Below are 22,418 nucleotides of genomic sequence, written 5' to 3' on the forward strand. Positions count from 1 at the left end.
CCCTACAGCGGCACCCTGGACAGCTTCATCAAGGGCATCCTCCTCCCTCTCTCTCAGGACAAGTTCCAGACCAAGGTAAAAAGCAACGGCACGCGCACACACACACACACACACACACACACACACACACACACACACACACACACACACACACACACACACACACACTGAAACAAGCAAAAACATACGCACACACGCACACACACACACACACACACACACACACACACACACACACACACACACACACGAACACACACACACACACACACACACTGAAACAAGCAAACAAAGACATACGCATGCGCGCGCGCACACACACACGCACACACACACACACACACACACACACACACACGGCGCGCGCGCGCGCGCGCACGCACGCACAGAAAGAAGAAGAAGAAGATTCACAGAAAAGAATTGTTGGTCAGCACTCTTTCCATTTTTTTCTGCACCCTGCCATCCTTCTTTCATCCAGTTTCTCTCCACCTCCCCACCCCCTACCCCCACCCCCCCACCCACCTCTCCAGCAATCTCTCTTGACCCCCCAAGCGAACTTTAAGTACACAGAGCGCATTTTTCTTTCACTCCAGCAGCAGGAAACGAATCGATGTATCGATCCTTGAGAGATTCCTCCCTGCTTCATTGCCCCCTATGACCGCCAGGGAACGTGATCTGCTTGCATGGACCACGATTTTACTTTTCTTGTGGGTTGGTTGGTGGTGGTGGAGTGGGGATGGGGGCGGGGCTGGTTTATATATATATATATATATATATATATATATATATATATATAAACCGGTTTGAATGCAGAAATCATCTCTGAATACTGAGAAATCTATATTTGTTGTAAATATTAATTTTTACAACTGTCTTCTTCGCCTTTGTTTAAGGTTAGAAATCTATGGATTGTATTATCGTTATTGTTGGTGTCTACAAACCCGAGTGAATGAATCTGATGACGATAGAGTCGAGTTTAAATTCATGACCTATTGGCTCCTGCACTGAAGTTTAGGTCACGATGTTCAGTGCTTGGGTATTCCTGTTCCCAAGGTTTCCTTGTTCCAGAGGATGGAGTCGTGGCAGTGGGTCTGGGCGTGATGTCCATCTGGCATTTTGACATTCCAAGGGGGGGGGGGGGGGGGGGTGTGGATCTGATGACAAACTCCTCCTCCCGGAACTGGATTTCAAGGGAATGAACTTCAGTCACTCCTCCTCTCACCCTCTTTGCCCCCACCGCCAGTGCTGTCTCCCTTCCCAATCCATGTCATATAAATCCAGAACGCAGCAGACGCATGTTGAACTTTTTTGACTCACTTGTGTAAACAAAGTGAGTCTATGTTTTAACCCGGTGTTCGGTTGTCTCTCTCTCTCTCTCTCTTTCTGTGTGTGTGTGTGTGTGTGTGTGTGTGTGTGTGTGTGTGTGTGTGTCTGTGTGTCTGTGGTAAACTTTAACATTGACATTTTCTCTGCAAATACTTTGTCAGTTGACACCAAATTAGGCATAAAAATAGGAAAAATTCAGTTCTTTCCAGTCATCTTGTTTAAAACAATATTGCACCTCTTGGATGGGCACAAAAAAATAAAAAAATGAAGCCTAATTATATGCAAACTGCATTTACTGTTATATTTATATTTTTTGTATTCTCTAAACTTAGCACTTTGATCTGATATTCTGACCCAACAACAAGAGCAGTCATTATTATCATTTTTTGTTCAAACAGGAACTTCTTTTGCTAAGCATGGAAGTTTTCTTTATTTTGCAAACGTTTTGGTGCAGAGAGTAAAGAAGGGAAATTACTCTGTAATTAATGCTAGGGGACTTAATTTGCTTTAAACTGATCTTTTTCATCTTAAACATTACATTTTGAAATTATACTCAATACATAAAAAGCTTGGATTTTTTTTAAGTGCATGACAAGTGAGTCTTGAAGGCCTTGCCTTTCTTGTTTCTTTTTCTTTTTTTTTTTTTTTTTTGTCCACAGGAAAACAAACCATGTCACCGATCCCTTAGAGACTCCTTTGTGCTTCATTGCCATTACGATAATGAAGGAACAGGACTTGATCGATTTTCTGATAATGGAAGATATAATTAAAGTGCCTGCACGGACGGTATTTTCCTTGGCTTTTTTGTTGTTGTTGTTGTTAACAATTTCGATGCCGCGTCCGTGAAGAGACGATGAATTTCATGGTCTATTGAAAATCATCAGTCATTTCCATCTTGAACCTTAGTTGAGGGTTATGCATTCCATAAAAAAAAGCCAATTTGTTATTCACTTCTCTGAATTTGTTGGGGGTCAATGTCGTGTGGAGTCTACCACATAGCTAAAGCTTTATGATATTTATGAGAAATAGATTATCGAGGGAATGGACTTAAAAGAATAGGGGCTTTGGGTCAATCTTCCGCCAGCCCCCTCTACCATCTGCCCCTTTCCTTTTCAACCTTCCCATCGCAACCTAAGAATTTTATTTCATTGCATTGGATTACTCTTGTCAGAATAGATCTCTCTATGTTAAATTCGGGCTACTCACTCCAGGGAGAGCGCTTCGCTACATTTAAAAAGCGTCAATTGTTTTTTTCTGGGTTTTTTTTTCTGCATGCAAGTGTATCTGTTTTCCTATTAAAGTACCATTTTCTGCACGTGTTTTGCCAGGGTCAACCTTTTTGTTTCCGTGGGTTCTTTTACGTGGCGTTGAAAGCATGCTGAACATGGTACCTCAGTTTATCGTTTCATCCGAATGACTAGCGTCCAGACCACCACCACTCAAGGTCTTGTAGAGTGGAAGAAAATACTGGCGAGGGTGGGATTCGAACCTATGCGCTCAGATTCTCTCGCTTTCCAGGCAGACGCGTTACCTGGAGGCCGGTACTCTACTGGCTTATGAACGGCGTGTTATGTTTTACTTTCACTCTGAATCAAATAATTGTGCGCGTGGAGGACGGGGCAGAAATATGTCGTTAGGTGTCTGACATGCAGTTAAAACAGTTCACTTCCAGAAAACAGGTCTCGAGGGAACGACCTTAACTCTCTCCATACGAACGGCGAAAGAAACGACGTTAACAACGTTTCACCCCAATTACCATCATCAAAATATTGCAAGCGGAAGGCTCTTACACTGAAGAGGTGAATGTTGACAAAGAACACCACAATTCTGACGACGGAAGCTAAAGGTTGGGTCATTCAGACACCCACTGGACATCCGAGGGGTCTGTGTAGAGCAGAAGAGAGGACTGGCCGTACTGAGTGAGTTAATTGAAAGGATAATGTTTTGGCCAAAACTCTTTCCACCCCTACATTCCCATTCCACACGCCGTCTCTCTTCCTTATAATCACCAGAAAGCCCCTTTTAGAGAGTGAATTATCTGGGCACTACGAGGTACATGACACGGTTGTCACGTTATTTTGCTCTTATTGTTTAATTGGGTTCGGGATGATTTTAATACAGTGTGACGAACAGTTGAGTTCAGTTTCAGTTTCAATTTCAGTAGCTCAAGGAGGCGTCACTGCATTCGGACAAATCCATATACGCTACACCACATCTGCCAAGTAGATGCCTGACCAGCAGCGTAACCCAACGCGCTTTGTCAGGCCTTGAGAAAAATAAATAAATAAATAAATAAATAACAGTTGAAACATTGCAGTTCCGAAACACAGATCTCCAGGGAATGGACTTTAATGGATATGTGTTTTTTTGTCAGCCTTCTCCACCCCTGTTCTTTGTTTATTATATCTGTTGAAAAGAAGTTGTGGTATCGATCCCAGATGGATTCTTTCGTGCTTCGTTACAGTTTCATTTGCGAGGAAACCTCATCAGCTTTCTGATATAGGCAGAGATAATCAAGCTGTCTGCGTTTCTTTCTTTCTTTCTTTTCTTTCTTTTTTTTTTTTTTTTTTTTTTTTGTTGTTGAAAAGACTTAAAGTTTCAAAGTCTGATAACTAATAATGTAGGGTCAAGAAGCCTCTCATGTCAAGAAAACATTTCTCATTCCTAATGAATCCTCGAAGTGGGCTGATTTTTGATAAAGCTGAAACGCCCCAGCTCTTGAAACATGTTCGAGAATACAGACTTGAAGGGATAAATTTTGGTTTTTCTATCAATCCTCTCCCCTTCCTGATGGTCCCCCTTTCCCAGCGTTAACTCCTACCCATTCACTATCCAGAACTTCTAAATCCACCAACATATTACATCACTGTTTTTATGTGTGTTTTCTTGTCAGCAGAAACTGTTCGTTTATTTATTTATAGTCTGTTCATCTAAGATGATGATATTAGACTGAAAATAAATGATATTATTATTATCATTTGGATTATTATCATTTCTATCATAATGATGATTGTTATTATTAATTAGAAATCGACATTTCTGTATGTTCGAATGAAAAGGGGGGTGGTTGAGGTGGAGGGTAGGAGGATGGGGGTGGGGGCAAGGGGGAGGGGACTAAGAAAGGAAGAGAGAGACAGACAGACAGACGGAGAGAGAGAGAATACAGAATGTGGAAAAGATAGAGTACAAAATCTAGAATGGAGATGGAGAGGGTGAGTGTCAGTGATTGGAGAAAGAAAAATCATAATATTGGAAAGGTGTGTGTGAGAGGCGGGACGGGGGAAGCGGGATTAGGACCAAAAAAAAAAATCAATAATCAAATATTGTATGCACTACTTCTGTATATCATTATTTGAAAAGAGGTTCATGTAGGGACCTACAATAAACAACCAACTGGACTATTTAACACATAGCAGAAACCGAATCATGTCATGGAGCCCAGAGAGACAGCTTCATGTTCCATTGCCATTACAATAGCGAGGGACCGGCACTTGATGGCCTTTCTCGTTGACTTTTTTTTTTTTTTTTTTTTTTTTTTTTTTTAGAAAAGATAATCATAATCAAGCTGCCTGCAGGGACAGAACTATGTTCATGTTTGGAACTCGGATAACGCAAGCTGCGAACAAATGTTGGATTTAAATATCTGTCAGTGCATCTATACCAATGGATACTGCGGGATTTTTTTTATGACACCTACTATGAAACAAAAAACCCCAACAGAAGGGAGAAAGGAATTCCAAGGAAGAACAAACTTAAGGGATATATTTTTTATCAGTCTTCTTCCCATCGCCCCTACATGCCTCTAACGATCACCAACTCTCTTGCCATGACCTTAACTCTCTCCATACGAACGGCGAAAGAGACGACATTAACAGCGTTTTTCCCCAATTACCACCATCAAAATATTACAAGCGGAAGGCTCTTATACTGAAGACGTGAATGTTGACAAAGAATACCACAATTCTGACGACGGAAGCTAAAGGTTGGGTCACTCAGACACCCACTGGACATCCGACGGGTCTGTGTAGAGGAGAAGAGAGGACTGGCCGTACTGAGTGAGTTAAAGCCCACCAACCATACAGCACGTCTGTCGTGGTAGGCGCAGAGAAGGGTGGTGACTGTATGGCATAACGGGATGAAGATAGCGAGGAAATGAGTTCAAAGCATCAATGATTATTATGATGTAAAGCCTGTTGACAGCCACAATATTCCTACCAGAATTACCGGTTCTTCTTCGCCGTTTATTTCCCATGATATCCAGTCGACCCAAATTGTATTGAAGTTGCCCTGGTTTCAGCAGGGAATGAATCATCACAACAACCATTGAGCTTTTTTAAACGGCAGAGATAATTTAGCTGACCGCCAATGCAGTGACTTCTCAACATGTTTTTTATGTGTGTGTGTGCGTGCGTGCGTGTGTGCGTGCTTGCGTGTGCGCGTGCGTGTGTGTGTGTGTGTGTGTTTGTGTATGTGTTGTATTTTGCTTGATTTGGTGACATTATTGGACTGAAATTGTGATTCATTGTGTATGTGTTGTTATTGTAACCTCCCCAAAAAGGGGCAAAAGGATTAAATTTCTCTGAATCTTTATTTAATCATTTCGAAGTCGTCCGTGAGAGGACGTCAAATTTCACACTACGTTGAAAATATTGAAGCATTTTCATACCGACCTTGTTCAAACCAGCTAGTCATATGATTGCACATTTCTATGAATCTGTTGGGAATGGTTTCAAAGAAAAGTGACATGCGAACAAACAATTCCGAGGAATTCCGATTGTCAAGGAAACAGACTTCAAGGGATGAGAATATTTATGGTCAGCCACCTGCCCCCTCCCTAGCCAACCTTCCTGTCATAACGTAAAGACTTTTTAAGTACATGAAAGTATTGTCATGCTGTCGCTAATTGTACTGAATTCGTTCAGATGGTTTGGGTGGTGTCTGACATGCAATTGAAACTTTGGAGTTCCGGGAAATTAACGGAGGAACGAACTTGAAATGATAAGGAATTTAGGTGAACAATCTTTCTGCCCCGTTTAATCCTCACCTTCTTTCTGTTTCCACTCTCCTTCCATTTCCCAGAGGATAGGTTCGTTCAGCCAGCAGAAAACAAATCATTACAATGATCCCAGAGAGGTTTCATTATGATTCATTATCAAAACAGCTATATCATTGCTAATATGTGCTCGTTGTTTCGTTTTTGTAGAATGATTTTGCTGACACCTGACATTCAGATAAAACACTGCTCTCGCAGGAAATAAGCTCTCGAGGAAATGACGTTCAAAGAATATGAGTTTTCAGTGAGTATTAATTTTACTCTCTGTGTCCCTCATCATATCCTCTGTCCGTTATCCACTAAATTCACATGGCCCCCAGTCGCGCACACAATATTTCATTGAGGTGGGGTTTTCTTGTGGTTTGTTTGTTTATAATTTCAGCAGAAAACGAATCATGGTATCGATCACAGAGAGATTGCTCTGTGCTTCATTGCTATTACAATAGCGATGGAAACCAAGCTGCCTGCGTGGGCAACAATGTCATCATAATTTTTGTCCGGCCACAATATAAACACAGCTTCCATGAAAGAACTTGATATTTCGAAATCTGTTGGAAACAATGATTCTTTTTCTTTTTGTTTTCGTTTAAGTTCCCAAGATCTGATGAAGGCTTGTCATGATATTGCTCATGTTCTGAGGTTCGTTCAACTTGATCGAGAATCTGATCTTTCCCCCCTCCCAACACTCTGACTCCTCAAGGTCTAACGGGTAAAAGAAAGTCTAGTCATATCATTGTTCATTTCTCTGGTTCCATTTGGGGATGTTTTTTGATAGCATATGTTGAAATCTTGCAGTTTCAGAAAATCTATCCTCAGAGGACAAGTTTAAAGGGATAAGTGTTGTAAGTCAGTCTTCTGACTATCCCATTAACATTCACGCCAACGCCTTTTCCCTTCATTGATCATATCCTGCAATGCCCAATCGTATTAACAACTTATGAAATATCCCGGATGGTGTTTTTGTTCAGCAGGAAACAAGTTATGGCATCGATAGCATCTAGAATCCTTCGTATTTTATTCTTTCACACTTGAGATGGAACCTGATCAGTTTTTTTTTTATATCGGCAAAGATAATGTAGCTGCCTGTTGTGTATAGACAGCGATCTCTCTCTCTCTCTCTCTCAGTCTCTCTCTGTCTGTCTGTCTCCCATCCTCCATCATCAGTCCGCCCCTACCCAAGCCACCTCTCTCTCTCTCTTCCACTCTCTCTCTCTCTCTCTCTCTCTCTCTCTCTCTCTCTCTCTCTCTCTCTCTCTCTCTCTTTCTCATGCGAGTGTCTCCTATTTTCTGAGACACAACCCATGTTTCTCCCTGCTCACTAATTTGATCTAACCAGCTCTTTCCCAGATCCTTTCTCCCCTGGCTAGCCTGTCCAGTCGTTGTCATACAACCAGACGGCTTCCCCCCCCCCCCCCCGGCCACCCCTCATCCCCCCCCCCCCCCCCCCCCGCCCCCGCGCCCCCCACAAACACCCCCAGCCTGACTATAGCCCGTGGCTGCTGCGCTGTCTATTTTTGCTCGAAAACGTAAACGGGAGGAGAGAGAGAGACAGAGAGTCTGTACATCTTTGTTGTATATTGATTTGATGGGGTCAGGTCCAGGCGCGTGCCGGTACCCCCGTCATGTCTACTTAGCGTCATCATGAGCCGGAAGTTGGCTGCCATTGGCGTTCTGTTTGCTCGACTGCTCCCAACATGGTGTGTGGGTGAAGAGGGGGGAAAACAGTCCAACAATGCCAATCTCTCTGCCTCTCTGTCTCTGTCTGTGTGTCTGTCTCTCTCTCTCTCGTTCTCTCTCTCTTTCTCTTCCCTTTATTTCTCTTACAAAGTTGACTATGAAAATGCATGCTTGCATCCTTTTTGTTTATACATATACCCCCTTTGACTGATGGGCCCCAGAAATAAAACACTTGTTCTTGTTCTTGCTCTCTCTCTTTCTCTCTCTTTCCGTCTCTGTGTTTGTGTGTCTCTGTCTCTGTCTGTCTCCCTCTCCCTCCTTCTCTCTCTCTCTCTCTCTCTCTCTCTCTCTCTCTCTCTCTCTCTCTCTCTCCGTGTCTACTCGTATTGCTCTTCCACAATGAATTTTTAATCTTTCTGTACTAGTTTGTTATGTTCGCTCCATCACAATGTTTCAGTTCAGCCAGCCCTCTAAACACCTTTTTTTTTGTTTTACACCCACTCACAACATCGCTTCTCATTTATCTCCCTTGACCTTTAGATGCTCTGAATTGTCAGCAGAAAATAATCCCCGAGAGATTCTTTCGTGCATCATCGCAACCAGAGCTGCAATGGAACCAGTTTAGCTTTCTGATATTGGCTATAAAAAAATTATTTAAAAAAGAATCAAGCTGATTTTACCCCCGGTCGGTTCCAATCGATTTTGCATGAAACGCCACTGGGATTTCCATATTTGTTGAAATGAATTAATCAGTTTCACCTTCAACTTTTATCGACAGTATGAGGTCCGAGAAAATCTGGTCATGATATTGCTCGTTGATATAAATTCTATTGGAGTTCCTTTTGATAACATCTAATATACGGAGTAAGAGTTAAGGTCCCATAGTCTTCTAACAGCGACTGGGGCTGTGAATTAATATTGACCGTTTTCAAGGGCGTCGCATAAGAAAGTGGAGCGCAATACTTCTGCAGCTTTCAACCATCCTTGGAGGAAGTCAGGTACCCATTCACACTTGAGTGGTGTCTCGAAAATCAGAGTTAAGGACACAAAACCATGCCGAAGCGGGGCCTTGAACTCTCGATCACTGAAGAACTCTGGATCACAAACGCGCAACGTCAAATTGATTTAACTCCAAACATAAGGACAGAACACTGTATGTACCAGGAACTGTATCGAGAAGCAATGGAATCAACTTGATGGGAGTTTATAATCATCAAATTAACCCCCGTCTTTCTTCGTCTGCATCTTCCTGTGCCAGCCCCCCCCCCCCCCCCCCCCCCCTCCCCCCCGCCCCCTGTCATGGTCTTAAAACTGACACAGGATGCGACCTGTTTGTCTTGCTATTGCTCGTTTCTTTGAATATGATGGCATCACTTGGAAAATATCTGATATGCCGTTGAAATATTACAGTTTCAGGAGAGAAACATAATAGAAACATAGAAGCAGAGAGAAAGAGAGACAGAGACAGAGAGAGAGACAGAGACAGAGAGACAGAGAGAAAGAGAGAGAAAGAGAGAGGGAACAAGAACAAGAACAAATGTTTTATTTCTGGGACCTATCAATCAAAGGAAGTTTCTGCATAAACAAAAAGGACGTGAACATGCATTATCATATTCAATTTTGTAAGAGTAAATAGGAGAGAGAGAGGGAGGGAGGGAGGGAGAGAGACAGACAGACAGAGACAGAGAGATTGGCATTGTTGGACTGTTTTTCCCCCCTCTTCTCCCACACACCATGTTGGGAGCAGTCGAGCAAACAGAACGCCAATGGCAGCCAACTTCCGGCTCATGATGGCGCTAAGTAGACATGACGGGGGTACCGGCACGCGCCTGGACCTGACCCTAGTAATCAATTTGCAAAAGAGATGTAAAGTCTCTCTCTCTGTCTCTGTCTCTCACTCTCTCTGTCTCTCGCTCTATCTCTCTCTCTCTCCTCCCCGAGCCAAAATAGACAGCATAGCAGCCACGGGCTATAGTCAGGCTGTGGGTGTTGGGGCTTAGGGAGTTATGTTCTGGATAATGGCAGCAGCCGTCTGGTTGTATGACAAAGCCCGGAGAGGCTGGCCAGAGAGCTGGTTAGGTCGAATGAAGATAGTGAGCAGGGAGAAACATGGGTTGTGTGTCATAGAAAATAGGAGACACTCTCATGTGAGATAGGAGTGACCTGCCCATGGATAACGTCAAGCAGCAGGAACAAACAGCTCTGCCATAAAATAATATCTTTTAACTGTTATTGTTTTCTTTTTAATATCATCAGATTCGTTTCCCCATTCATCTGTGTTTTGGTGACGTGAAATCGGAGTTTTTTGTGCGGTGGATTCGGTAGGAGAGTGCTACAAGGTCCATTTGTGCGTCGACCTGTGTTCGTGGCTGTACTTCAGCCATTGTACCGGCGGCCTCTTTAGGAGCGGTGCTCTTCTACCAGAATATTACACGCCACGATTAACACGAAGCCGAAATCAGTATTTACTTTGTTCTTTGTGTGTTAACCCTTTTTTTTCTTTCTTTCTTTTTTTTCCCCCAAACCCTTTTGGGTTTGTTATAGAATTTTTTTTTTTTTTTTTTTTTTTTTTTTTTTTTAAACCTGAATATGACGTCTTGCATTGACGTAACTGGATGAGGCGACGTCGTCTATACAGTTTGCGTCATTATTATGATGGAATTTAAATGGGGAAAGAATGAACAACATCTGACAGTAACCACTCCTTCAAAACAAGTACATCTCAAGTATCAAAAATCATCCTTTTCACCTGATCAGTTAAACACAGAAGAACGGTTTCTTGTTTTATTAAAAGATTCGGGAAATGACTCTCTCCAGTTGCGACATTTATATCCACATTACCATAAAAAAGCCATCCAGTCTGTAGTTGGAGAGGTGGAATCTGTAACAAAACTGAGAAATAATAGTTTTTACGTCCAGTGTAAAAACGAGAGGCAACGTAAGAAGTTGTTACAGACGCAAAGCATCGCGGGCATTTCTGTCTTAGCTTCAAAACCTGACCCGAAAACAGTGGGAATAGTTTTCCGAGAAGTTGACACCAGCTTTCTTTCCACTATACCTATTGTGAGCGACAGTCGGAAAATCCATCTGAAAAACGGGAGACCAGCGACAGTGATAACATTCAAACTTCATGACCTTCCAGAAAAATTAAGCTTTGAAAATGTCCATTTAAAAATATATCCATATTGTTCTCCAGTCGTAAGATGTACTTTTTGTCAATTGTTACATCACACTAAAAAATATTGTTCCAGCAATACTCATCGATGCAGCAGATGTGGACAGTCGTCTCATTCTCGAGACAAATGTACTGCTGAAAGGTTTTGTTGGAACTGCAAGGGAGACCATTCAGCTGCTTTCCATGGATGTCCGGCCAAAATCGTCGCAAGAGAAGCGAATAAACTGAAATCTAAAACTTACATTTCATTTCAAGAAGCACTTCGACAGGCAAGGTTGAATACGAATCAAAATGTGTGCGAAAAAAAGAAATCATATGCAGAAGTTGTTAAAGCTTATCATAAACTGTGTTCCAAGTCTACACAGACAGATGTACATTATGACAGTGTGTCAACACAGACTGAGGTCCTTGATGGAAAATTAATGTTGAAAAATGTATATGATGATTACACGGTATCATCAGAACGTAAAACTTCCGGTCTACATGACGTCCATTTGTCATCTGCAACAAAACCTGATCTTCACAACAACCACCTGCCATCATCATCTGAGGAGACATTACCTATTCTACATGACGACCATCCGACATTGTCACCTAAGGAGACATCATCTGGTTTGCAAGACGGTCATCTGACATTGTCATCGGAGGAGACATCACTTGATCTACATGAATACCTTCTGAAATCGTCATCAGAGGAGCCATCACCTGTTCTCCACAATGACCATATGACATCATCATCTGAAAATGCTTCACGTGTTCTACACGATGACCACCTGACGTCGTCATCTGTAAAGACATCATCGGGTATACATGAAAGCCTTCCAACAGCATCACCTCAGCAGACATTACATAATCTACATGACGACCACCTGACGGCGCCAACTGGGGAGACAACTCCTGATACACATGACCACCACCTGCCGTCATCATCAGAACAGTCATCACTTAGTCCACATGAATGCATAACATCACGATCTAAGCAGTCATCACCTAGTCTGCATGACGACCACCAGACGTCGCCATCTGGGGAGACAACACCTGGACTGTATGACTACCAGAGGTCGTCATCAGCGGAGACAACGACTGGTCTATATAAAGACCTTTTTACGTCGTCATCCGAGGAGATGAAACTACAGCTTGTTAACTACCTAACATTGCATCAAATCAGTCATCACATTGTCTACACGAAGAACACCTCATCACCTTGTATTTTGATAGTATAAGGCCCTTTATCTATCATTATCTTAGTTTTAAAATCGGATATCTCATTATCTAATGATATTTTTTTCTACGATTCATTCTAGCTGATAAATGACTAAGAAGTTGCAAATAACATGTAGGAATCTATCAGTCTTGCAATGGAACTCCCGCTCTTTGAGTACAAATATTGATAATCTGCTTGCTTACCTTTGTGAAAATTCTCATCATATTCTCCTTTTTCAGTCATTGAATGTTACTAAAAATAAGTTACCGAATCTGAAAGGTTATTATTATCCTCCGGTTTATCATATAAGCGAGGATTCTGACAAGATTAGTACAGCTATTTACGTACAATGTGGTTTGAATTACGCAAGTGTCCATCCATCTCCTATTTCTAACTATACTGAAAAGATGTCAGCTACGTTTGTAAAATTGCATGTCTCTAATAATCAAATCATACATTTTGCGTCAGTCTACTATCCCAAAGGTCCAAGTAAGCAAAATACAAATTGGTTGCGAACATTAAATTGCTCAAAAGAAAGATGGATCGTCGGGCGAGATTTTAATTCCCATGCTCCCTTCTGGGATAGTGATTGTCAAATAATATCTCATCCTGACTTTGTTGAAAATATTGTTGATTCATCGTTGCATTTACTTAACGATGGGAGGATTACACGTATCCCAGATGTGGCTCATCATAGAGCATCGGCACTTGACCTAACCTTCATATCACCATCTCTAGCTTTAACAGTACAGTGGGATACTGGGGATGATCCACTAGGCAGTGATCATGTGCCAATCACACTGTCTTTTAAGGATTGTAATATATCTAAATACAGCGGAGAAGACGAAATCCCAAAATTCAATTACAAATATGCAAACTGGGAAACATTTCAAAACTATCTTACGAACATTTCTGAAAGTGAAATTTTTTGTGAAGATTTAAATGTTTTTTATAACAACTTTCAAAAATCAATTATTGGAGCTGCTGAAATAGCAATTCCCAAAAAAGGTTCAAAGAGGAGTGACATTTTTTCTGGAAATGTTTGGTGGAATGATGCATGTGCGGAGGCTGTAAATACAAAGAAACTAGCATACCTAACATGGTTGAAACTCAGAAAAGTACGTGATGAAGATGTAAAAGAAGCCGCTCATAAAGAAATGTGTTACACAAAAATCAAGGCGAATAGAATCATAGCCCGAGAAAAAAGACAATACTGGTCACAATTCTGTTTGAATGAAGTATCTGACCATAAGGATATGAAGAAAGTGTGGGCCAAAATGAAAGAAATGAAATCAGGCATTGTTCTCCAAGACTATCCTATTAAAACAAAAGATAAAGAGTTTCTGTCCCCTCAAGAGAAGGCTGAAGAATTTGTTTGTATGTATTATAAAATAGGCAGTGTAGATAGTTTGTCAACTAAACAAAAGACTTTAAGAGAGGAAGAAGAAATCAGTGACAAATATAGAGATCCTACCCCACAAAATGATAATACAATCAATTCGGCAATAACTTTACATGAGGTAAAGAACGCTATTCATTTGTTGAGTAACAAAAATGTGTCAGTTGGTAAGGATGTAGTATCTTACACCATGTTAAACCATTTGCCAGAAAACTGGTTGATTATATTACATACATTATTTCAAAAGTGCTGGGAATGTGGACAAATCCCTGAGGTATGGAAAACTTCCATTGTAACTCCTGTATTAAAACAGAGTAAACCTCGAACAGAAGCTTCGAGTTATAGACCTATTTCGGTTACCTCCCACGTTGGGAAAGTCATGGAGAAAATTGTAAATATTAGAATGGTGTATTACTGTGACAAAAATAACATAATTCCGTCAGCTCAAACTGGATTCCGGAAAGGAAGATCTACAATTGATCATCTGACCCGTCTCACTACCCAAATTAAAAAACAGTTTTCTAAGCGAAAAAGTATCCTTGCGTCCTTCTTCGATCTTACTAAAGCTTATGACCGAGTGTGGCATAGCAGACTGTTATTTAAGCTGAAACAAATTGGTCTGTCGGGTCATGTTTATGACTATGTTAAATCCTTTTTAAGTGGGAGATATATAGTGGCAAAAGTGGGAGTAACTTTATCAACCTCTAGGCCTATAAACATGGGAATCCCGCAGGGTTCCATTATTTCTCCATTGTTGTTCAACATTATGCTTTATGATTTACATACATGTTTTTCATCATCTACCAAGCTGGCTCAATATGCTGATGATATTGCTATATGGATTCAGACATCCTTGAGGAAAAGGACAAGCCTACATTACATAAATTATGTACAGAAACATTTTCAGGGTGAACTCGATAGACTGAGTAGCTATATGCAATCTAATGGTTTTGAGTTTTCTGTAGAAAAAACACATTTGATCCTCTTTAATAATGGTTATAATCCCAGCAAACTACCACGTTTTTTTTTAGGAGGACGTGAAATATTTTTCAAGTCGGAAATCAAATTTCTTGGGATCCTATTTACTTCAAAACTAAACTGGAAGAAACACATTGATTCAATGGTGACTAAAGCAGTTAAAAGTTTAAATTTCTTAAAAATTGTAAGTCACTCTCCTTGGGGACAAGACTCCAAAATTCTTTTACATTTAGCGACATCTCTCGTAAGATCAAGATTGACCTACGGTCAAGAAATTTTCTTTTCTGCCCCGCCGACGTTCCTAAAGAAGCTGCGAATAATTGACAGTAAAGCTGTGAAACTGGCTTTAGGGGTACCTGTGCATACTAAGACCTCAGAAGCCTATAAGCTTGCGGGTATTCTACCACTAGATGAAATCAGAAAATTAAGTTCTGCTAAATATATTGTGAGATGTACAGCAGTGGATGATTTTGAGGAATTAAATATTAGGTCTGATATTGATTTTCCAAAAAATGCACAAAATAATTCAAATCTACAAACCATTCGCACATATGTGTCAGATATTTTAAATTCTTCAGACATTGATTTGCATGATATGGCACCTCGTGTTCTGGTGCCACCTGTCCCTCCCTGGGAGTTAACAAAAGCAAACGTCAACATATGTGCTTCTGACACAACAAAAGGAGAATCTCCACATATAATAGCAGCATCTGTCAGAATTGAATTAGAAGAAAATTTTGATTATCATTTAAAAGTTTACACTGATGGCTCGGTCCTGGATGATAGCAGTGCAGGATCTGCTTTTGTCATTCCTGACATAAAAACAGAAAAATCATATTATTTAGGTAAGGGACATTCAATTTTTACAGCTGAATTGGTGGCCATCCTTATGGCTTTAAATCATCTTGTTGATATACCAATCATAATAAGTAATATCCTATTTTGTGTTGATTCACAATCTGTCTTAAAAGGTTTGCTCCTTTTTGAGAATAATCAAAGAGAAGATTTATTTTTTGAAATTAGGTATTTATTGCACTCCCTATTTGTGAAGGGTACAAATGTTGATTTTTGTTGGATACCATCCCACACTGGATTCCGTTATAACGACCAAGCAGATAGGGCAGCAAAAAGGGGAGCAAAAAATCATATAGATAGTATAAAAGTATATTGCCCATTGTCATACAAGGAAATAAGCAATATACTAGAAAGAGACTTTTATAGGTGCTTGAATTCAAGTCTAAAACCTCGTCAGTTGACTCTCTCAGACTTTGGTCCGATTCGCAGACCAATTCTGAGCTTAGCTCTCAGACTATTATCAAATTCATTACGGACCAAGTATTGTTCTAATGTCAAGTGTATATGCTTTAATAACCTGACAATTGAGCATATAATTTTTCACTGTAGCTTGATGAAGCCTTTTGTACACGAAAGTGTGTCTTCACAAGTGACTGAGAACGTTGATGTTTTTGACTTTTTGCATTCATTATCAGTTGTTTCGCTTGTCAGTTTAACGACTTCTCTTTTACGAAGTCCTTTAAGTAATTTCCTGTAACTGTATTTAGAGGGTTTTTTTTTGTTTGTTTGTTTGTTTGTTTTGTTTTTCTTTCAAATTTCACCCACATTTTTACCCTCATTTGCCCAGTTTCCCCAAACCCTCCATTCATCCACATCTCCCACCCCTTCTAACAGATAATACTCAGATGTATTCATAAATACTTTTACAAAATGTCTTCAATCACCGATATGTGTGACGGGACATTAAACAAAAAATTCCTTCCTTCCTTCTCATGTGAGAGAGAGAGAGAGAAAGAGAGACAGACAGGCAGAGACTTGGAGATCATCATCCATACGTACACTACAGGCAGCTCGATCATCTTTGCCAGTATTATCAGAAAGCTGGCCAGGTTCCTTCGCAACTATTACAGAAATGAAGCATGAAGGATTCTACATGCTACCGATGCCATGACTTGTTTTCTGTTGAAAAATAAAGATCATCCGAAATTCCACATAGGAAATGCGATTGGACATTGCAGGATAAGATCAATGAAGGGAAAAGGCTTCAGGTTTAAGGTTAAGGGGGTTGTAAGACGACTGACTGACAAGTCTTATCCCTTTAAACTTGTCCCCTGAGGATAGATTTTCTGAAACTGCAATATTCCAACATATGCCATCAAAAAACATCCCCAAGTGGAACCAGAGAAATGAACAATGATATGACCAGACTCAGATAACATCTAGCATGCGGGTAAAACTATACAGTTCTGGGAAATAATGTCAAGGGAACATAATTCAAAGCACAAGATGTGGCGAAGTGGTTGGCGTCGCGGACTGACGACTTGGAGGACGAGGGTTTGATCCCCATCAGAAGTTGTTATTTTTCTGCCCGAGGTCGGCTCCCAACCCAGAGATAAAGTATGATTTGAGCTCAGATGGGAAGACTGGGACCACACAGTCACGGGTCATCCACTTCAAGGATACGTCTTTGAGGGTGTTGCTCAAATTTCCTTACTAACGCTGTAGGTTTTTGTGTCCCAGATTGGTTGACGCCGGGATATATATCGTGATGGTATGACCTTATTTATTAGTTCCAGACCTATTTAGATCACTACAGCAGCATTTTGACCATTCCCGTAATCATAGAAAACAAACCATCCCAAATTCTGGGGCACAGAAAAAGAAGTTTTTGGTCAGCTTTCTCCCCATTCTATCTATGTAAACCTACCTCTCTCCTTCCTAAGCCTTCTATCACAACCTGAATAGCCAACTTTGCACATCATTCTTTTTTTCTATATTAACAACGTTCTTCTTGTTTTATGTGCGTCAAACGAATCTTGACACGGATCGCAGAGACATAGATTATTTCTTTTTTCTTCTTCTTCTTTTTTCTTATTAATTTACGCCTTACTGCCACCCTGATGGCAAGGGAAACTGATCATTCTGCTGGCATTCAGGAATATCCCTTGGGAGCTGGGGAGGCTGGGAGAGCGGGAGAGGGGAGGATGAAGAGGGTTGGGTGTTGGGTACGGGGGATGGGGGGGGGGGTGGGAAAGGGGTGTCTCATTTTTGAAAGACACCAGCTTGGGTGGAAATCAGCAGCAAAACGTGTCTCAGTGTTACACTGTTTGTGCCTGTTTCAGTCAAACGATTTGTCTGTTTGTATGTCTGTCCGTCTGTCTATCCATTTACCCGTCTGTGTGTATTTTCCTGTCTTCCAAATTATTTGCTTATCTACCTATCAGCCTACATGCTAATCTATCTGATCTGATCTAATATGATCTGATATGATCTTGAGTAATGTGTGTAGTGTAGTGTTGTGCTGTGTTGTGTAGTCTAAGCTAGAATGGTCTTTTGTTTTGTTTAGTCTAGTGTAGTACAGTGTAGTCGGCTGATCAACTGACTGGTCAGTCAGTCAGTCTGTCTGTTCATTTTGATCTGTGCGTCTCTCACTGTGATACTTTCATGTGCACGAGTCCAAGCTACCCTTTTCCTTGTATATCCAATGTGATCATACCCAGATCCATCCTATCCAATCGGCCAAACGAATAGTTCTACTCACTCATTCCTGTCAGACTCAAGCTTATTACTACTCTGCTCTACTGTATCTGATTAAATTCGATATGGCCACGTACACTGTCTCTCTCATCCAATGCAGGCTTAATATTTTGCGGCTGTTTCTTTGCAACTACTCACTTCCACATCTCTCTCTCTCTCTCTCCATGTTTTATCCTGCACTCTCCCCCATGCCCACCCCCACTCCCCACCCTTCACCTCGCCCTCTCTTGTGTGTGCGTGCCACCTACTTTAATATCACATGTCTCATGTTTCTCCCAACCACACTATCTTGATTCGATCTAACCAGCTCCCTCCACATCCTCTCCCTGCGCCTTTCCAATCTTGTTCATAAATTCATTATATATTTTATATATATATTTACACAATCAGGTAGTTGGTCTTCACAACAGAATTGCCAGCCTGACTATAGCCGCTTCACTGCCTCTCTGTCTACTCAACGTGAGGAGAAAGTCTGTTCAGCGTTCTCGGATATTGATTGTGTGGTGGATCAGGTGCGCGCGCGTGCTGATACCTCCGTCATTTCCTCTTATCGCCATCGGTGGCCGGAAGCAAGCTGCCATTTCGAGTCCGTTTGCTCGACTGCTCCAAAACGACATATGGGAGAAGTGGGAAAGCACGCGACAGTACCATTTGCATGGCTGCGTTCCTTCCTCCAGTCTCCAGCCAACCCTTTTGTTTGTTTTGTTGGGGTTTTTTCTCCTTCCCCAGTGAATGTGGCGTTGATGATTGTTTTGCTTTAGTTTGATTGCAGACATAGCTGGTTGCTGTTTGGGGAAGAAGGATTGGAGGCGTGTGGTTTATGGTTGGACAGACAGGCTGGTTGTTTATTAGTTTCATTATGTTGCAGGCATTTCGTTCACAGCTCTCATTACAAAGCGTTTCCAAGGAAATAAATCTTACAGAGCAATAGCATTTTTTTGTAAATGCGTTTTTGTCATTTCGTCAATAAAAAAAATATTCCGACATGCATGTATGCGCATGCACCCCATACACAGCTACAAGCGCGCGCACATGCACTCAAGCAACGCAGTTTCTGTGAATGGACATGGGATTTCAAAATCTCTTGAAAATTTCATGTTGAAGTTGAATCAAATGCTCGTGGTGAAAGAAAACAAAGCTTGTAATGTCACTGCTCTTTCGAATCTTCAAAATGATTATGGTGACATCTGGTGTAGTGCCAGCTACAGTCTTACAACTCCGTGAAATTGGTATTTAGGAAAAAACAAACAAACAAACAAAAAACCACCTGAAAGGGTATTGTGGGTCGGTCGTTTCTACATCTTCTTTATCTCCACATCCAGCCAGTCTGTCTGCCTATCTGTTCATCTGATCAGTCTGTGCCTCTAACTTACGAATAGTCCATAATTCTAACTGTAATCTTTTCAATTATGGAATACATGTCCACACTTCCTTACTTTCCATTCCCTGTGTATCCAATATGATCACACACAAAATGACATCCTGAGCCGTCTTTTGCTTCCCTATCCATATCCTATTACTTTCCTATCACGGTAAATTGTGCAGAGGTGGTTGCTTTTTCAACAACAACAAAAAAAACCACAAAAAAAACCGATTCATGGCGTCGGTCCAAGAGAGATTTCTTCGTGCTTCATTGCTATAACCTGATCAGATTTCTGATGTCAGCAGAGATAATTATTCAGCTTCCTGAGATCACGTTTCAGATAATTCCATCGTTTTTTGTTTTGTTTTGTCCTTTTTACCAACCAGTTCCAGTGCATACTCCGTCACAAGACGTGGGATTTCGAAATCTGTTGAGAATAATTCATGTCTTTACGATGAGGTGCGAAGCGTGTGTGTGTGTGTGTGTGTGTGTGTGTGTGTGTGTGTGTGTGTGTGTGTGTCCAAGAGTTCCATTTTCCACATTGGAAGATACAGGACTGTTGAAGATGGTGATTAGATATGATCTATCTATCTGTTTCACTCTCTCCGTTTATCTGTTTATATATCTACCTGCTTGTCTATCTTCCAGCTAATTAATGTTATTTCTCTTTTTATCTCTTTGTGGTTTCTTATGTCAAATGTTATCCTGTGTCCATCTCCCTCTTCCCCCACCTCTCTCCCCTTCTCTTTTCGAGATCCCCCCCACCCCCCATCCCCGATCTCTCTCTCCTCTCTCTCATATTCTCTGTCTGTCTGTCTGTCTCTCTGTTCCCCCCTCTTTCTCCGAATCTCTGCTACTGTCCGTCTGTCTGTCTCTTTCCTTCACTCTCTACAATCTTCTTTGCCTCACTTTTGCGCGCGCGCGTGCGTGTGCGCGCGCTGATGCCACCTACTTCGATCAGACACTCACCGAGTTCATGTTCTTCCCTGCCTCACTTCCTGATTCGATCTAACCAGCTCCCGTCTCCTTCTGTCTCCATTTCCTCGCCTCTCCAGTCTTTCCATTAACACTACCAGGCAGTTAGCTCTCAACGAGAGAAGCCCCTTCCAACCTGCCTGGCCACAGCTTCTGTCTGTTTAGCTGGGCTTGAAAACTGCGAGAATGAAGAATCCGTACTGGTTTCTACGATATTGATTGTTGGGTGAGGTCAACACGCGTGCAGATGCATCCATTAGGACTACTATATACTTCTTTGGTTTGTTCAACTACATCAATATGAGCATGCATGCATTTAGCGCACGTAAAAGAACCCACGGCAAGAAAAGGGTTGTCCCTGGCAAAATTCTGTAGAAAAATCCACTTCTAAAGGAAAATAAATATAAACTGCAAGCAGTGGGGAAAAAAAACCCAAAATGGGTGGTGCTGTCGATGTAGCAATGCGCGTTTCCTCGGGGAGAGCAGCCCGGATTTCACACAGAGAAATTTGTTGTGACAAAAAGGGAAATACAAACTGATACAAATACAAATGATTTGTGGGAGCAAACAGGGTGGGGTGGGGTGGGTTGGGTTGGTGGAGTCACTCAATGATGGCATTGATTTTTCGTCTCTCCTCACTCATTCTCTGTTTTTTTGTGTGTGTTTTTTTAATTCCTGTCAATGTAAAGTTGATCATTGTTTGGTGCAAACTGACTGGCAAAAGAACAGGTGGTCGACAGGAAAGACATGGTAGATGTACTTTCTTGTAGTGGCTGTTTTTTTTTTTGGTTTCTTTGTGTGGTGTGGATGTTTGGTTTCAAAGCGTTTATATATATAATACTATATATATATATATATATATATATATATATATATATATATATATATATATATATATATATATGTGTGTGTGTGTGTGTGTGTGTGTGTGTGTGTGTGTGTGTGAGAGAGACAGTGTGTGTGTGTGTTTGTGTGTGTGTGTGTGTGTGTGTGTGTGTGTGTGTGTGTGTGTGTGTGTGTGTGTGTGTGTGTGTGTAAAAATCATAACAAAAGAAAGCAATGTTTAGTTGTTTTTTTTTTGTTTAATTGCGTGTTTTGCCCTTAATCATCACTGGAGTAGTAAATCATTGATACCTGCATGCATATGAATGTCACCGTGGATGATTTCGATATGACATTTAATTAACATACACTTGATACAAGAGGGAATGAACTTCAAAAGAATGAGAGATTTTTGGAAGTCTTATTACCCATCGTTTTTTACCTACCCCTTCACTTTCCAATCTTCCTGCCACAACCTTTAGGCCTGCTGGTCACATAAAATGCTTGTGCTAAATTTCATTCTTCTTAGTTCGTTGGGAGGTGGGTTATTTCAACAACGTGTGATACAGGTGCACAGCTAACAAAACTGAACATCAGTACTAGGAAATGGATGATGTGGGAGCAATTTCCAAAGGATAAAGGTCTCTGTCACGTTTTACCCACTTCCTCCCCTATCTCCTCTCTTCTCCCAATAGCTGACCGACATATTATAATTATGGCAGGTTTTGTTTTTGTTTTTTTTAATTTCAGAATTTTTTTCTATCAGCGGAATATCTCCCAGATCCCCCAATATCACCGATGTATTATAAAGCTGTTTTGTTGTTGTTGTTGTTGTTTTATTGTTCTTGTTGTTGTTGTTTTCAGCTGAAAACAAGCCCGCGTACTTGTTTGCTT

General features: G+C 41.1%; 1 protein-coding gene across 1 annotated transcript in view; it reads left to right on the forward strand.

Annotated features, from left to right (window-relative positions):
• The window catches only part of LOC143298113 (synaptotagmin-12-like), a 162,280-nt gene that overhangs the window by 115,763 nt on the left and 24,099 nt on the right, over nucleotides 1–22,418 (forward strand). Inside the window, exon 5 of the mRNA XM_076610815.1 lies at nucleotides 1–75. This exon is cut by the window's left edge and continues 55 nt beyond it. Coding sequence (XP_076466930.1) covers nucleotides 1–75 — 75 coding nt within the window. The remainder of the gene's footprint in view (nucleotides 76–22,418) is intronic.

Source organism: Babylonia areolata, chromosome 23, assembly GCF_041734735.1.
Source record: "Babylonia areolata isolate BAREFJ2019XMU chromosome 23, ASM4173473v1, whole genome shotgun sequence".
Taxonomy (NCBI): Eukaryota; Metazoa; Mollusca; class Gastropoda; order Neogastropoda; family Buccinidae; genus Babylonia; species Babylonia areolata.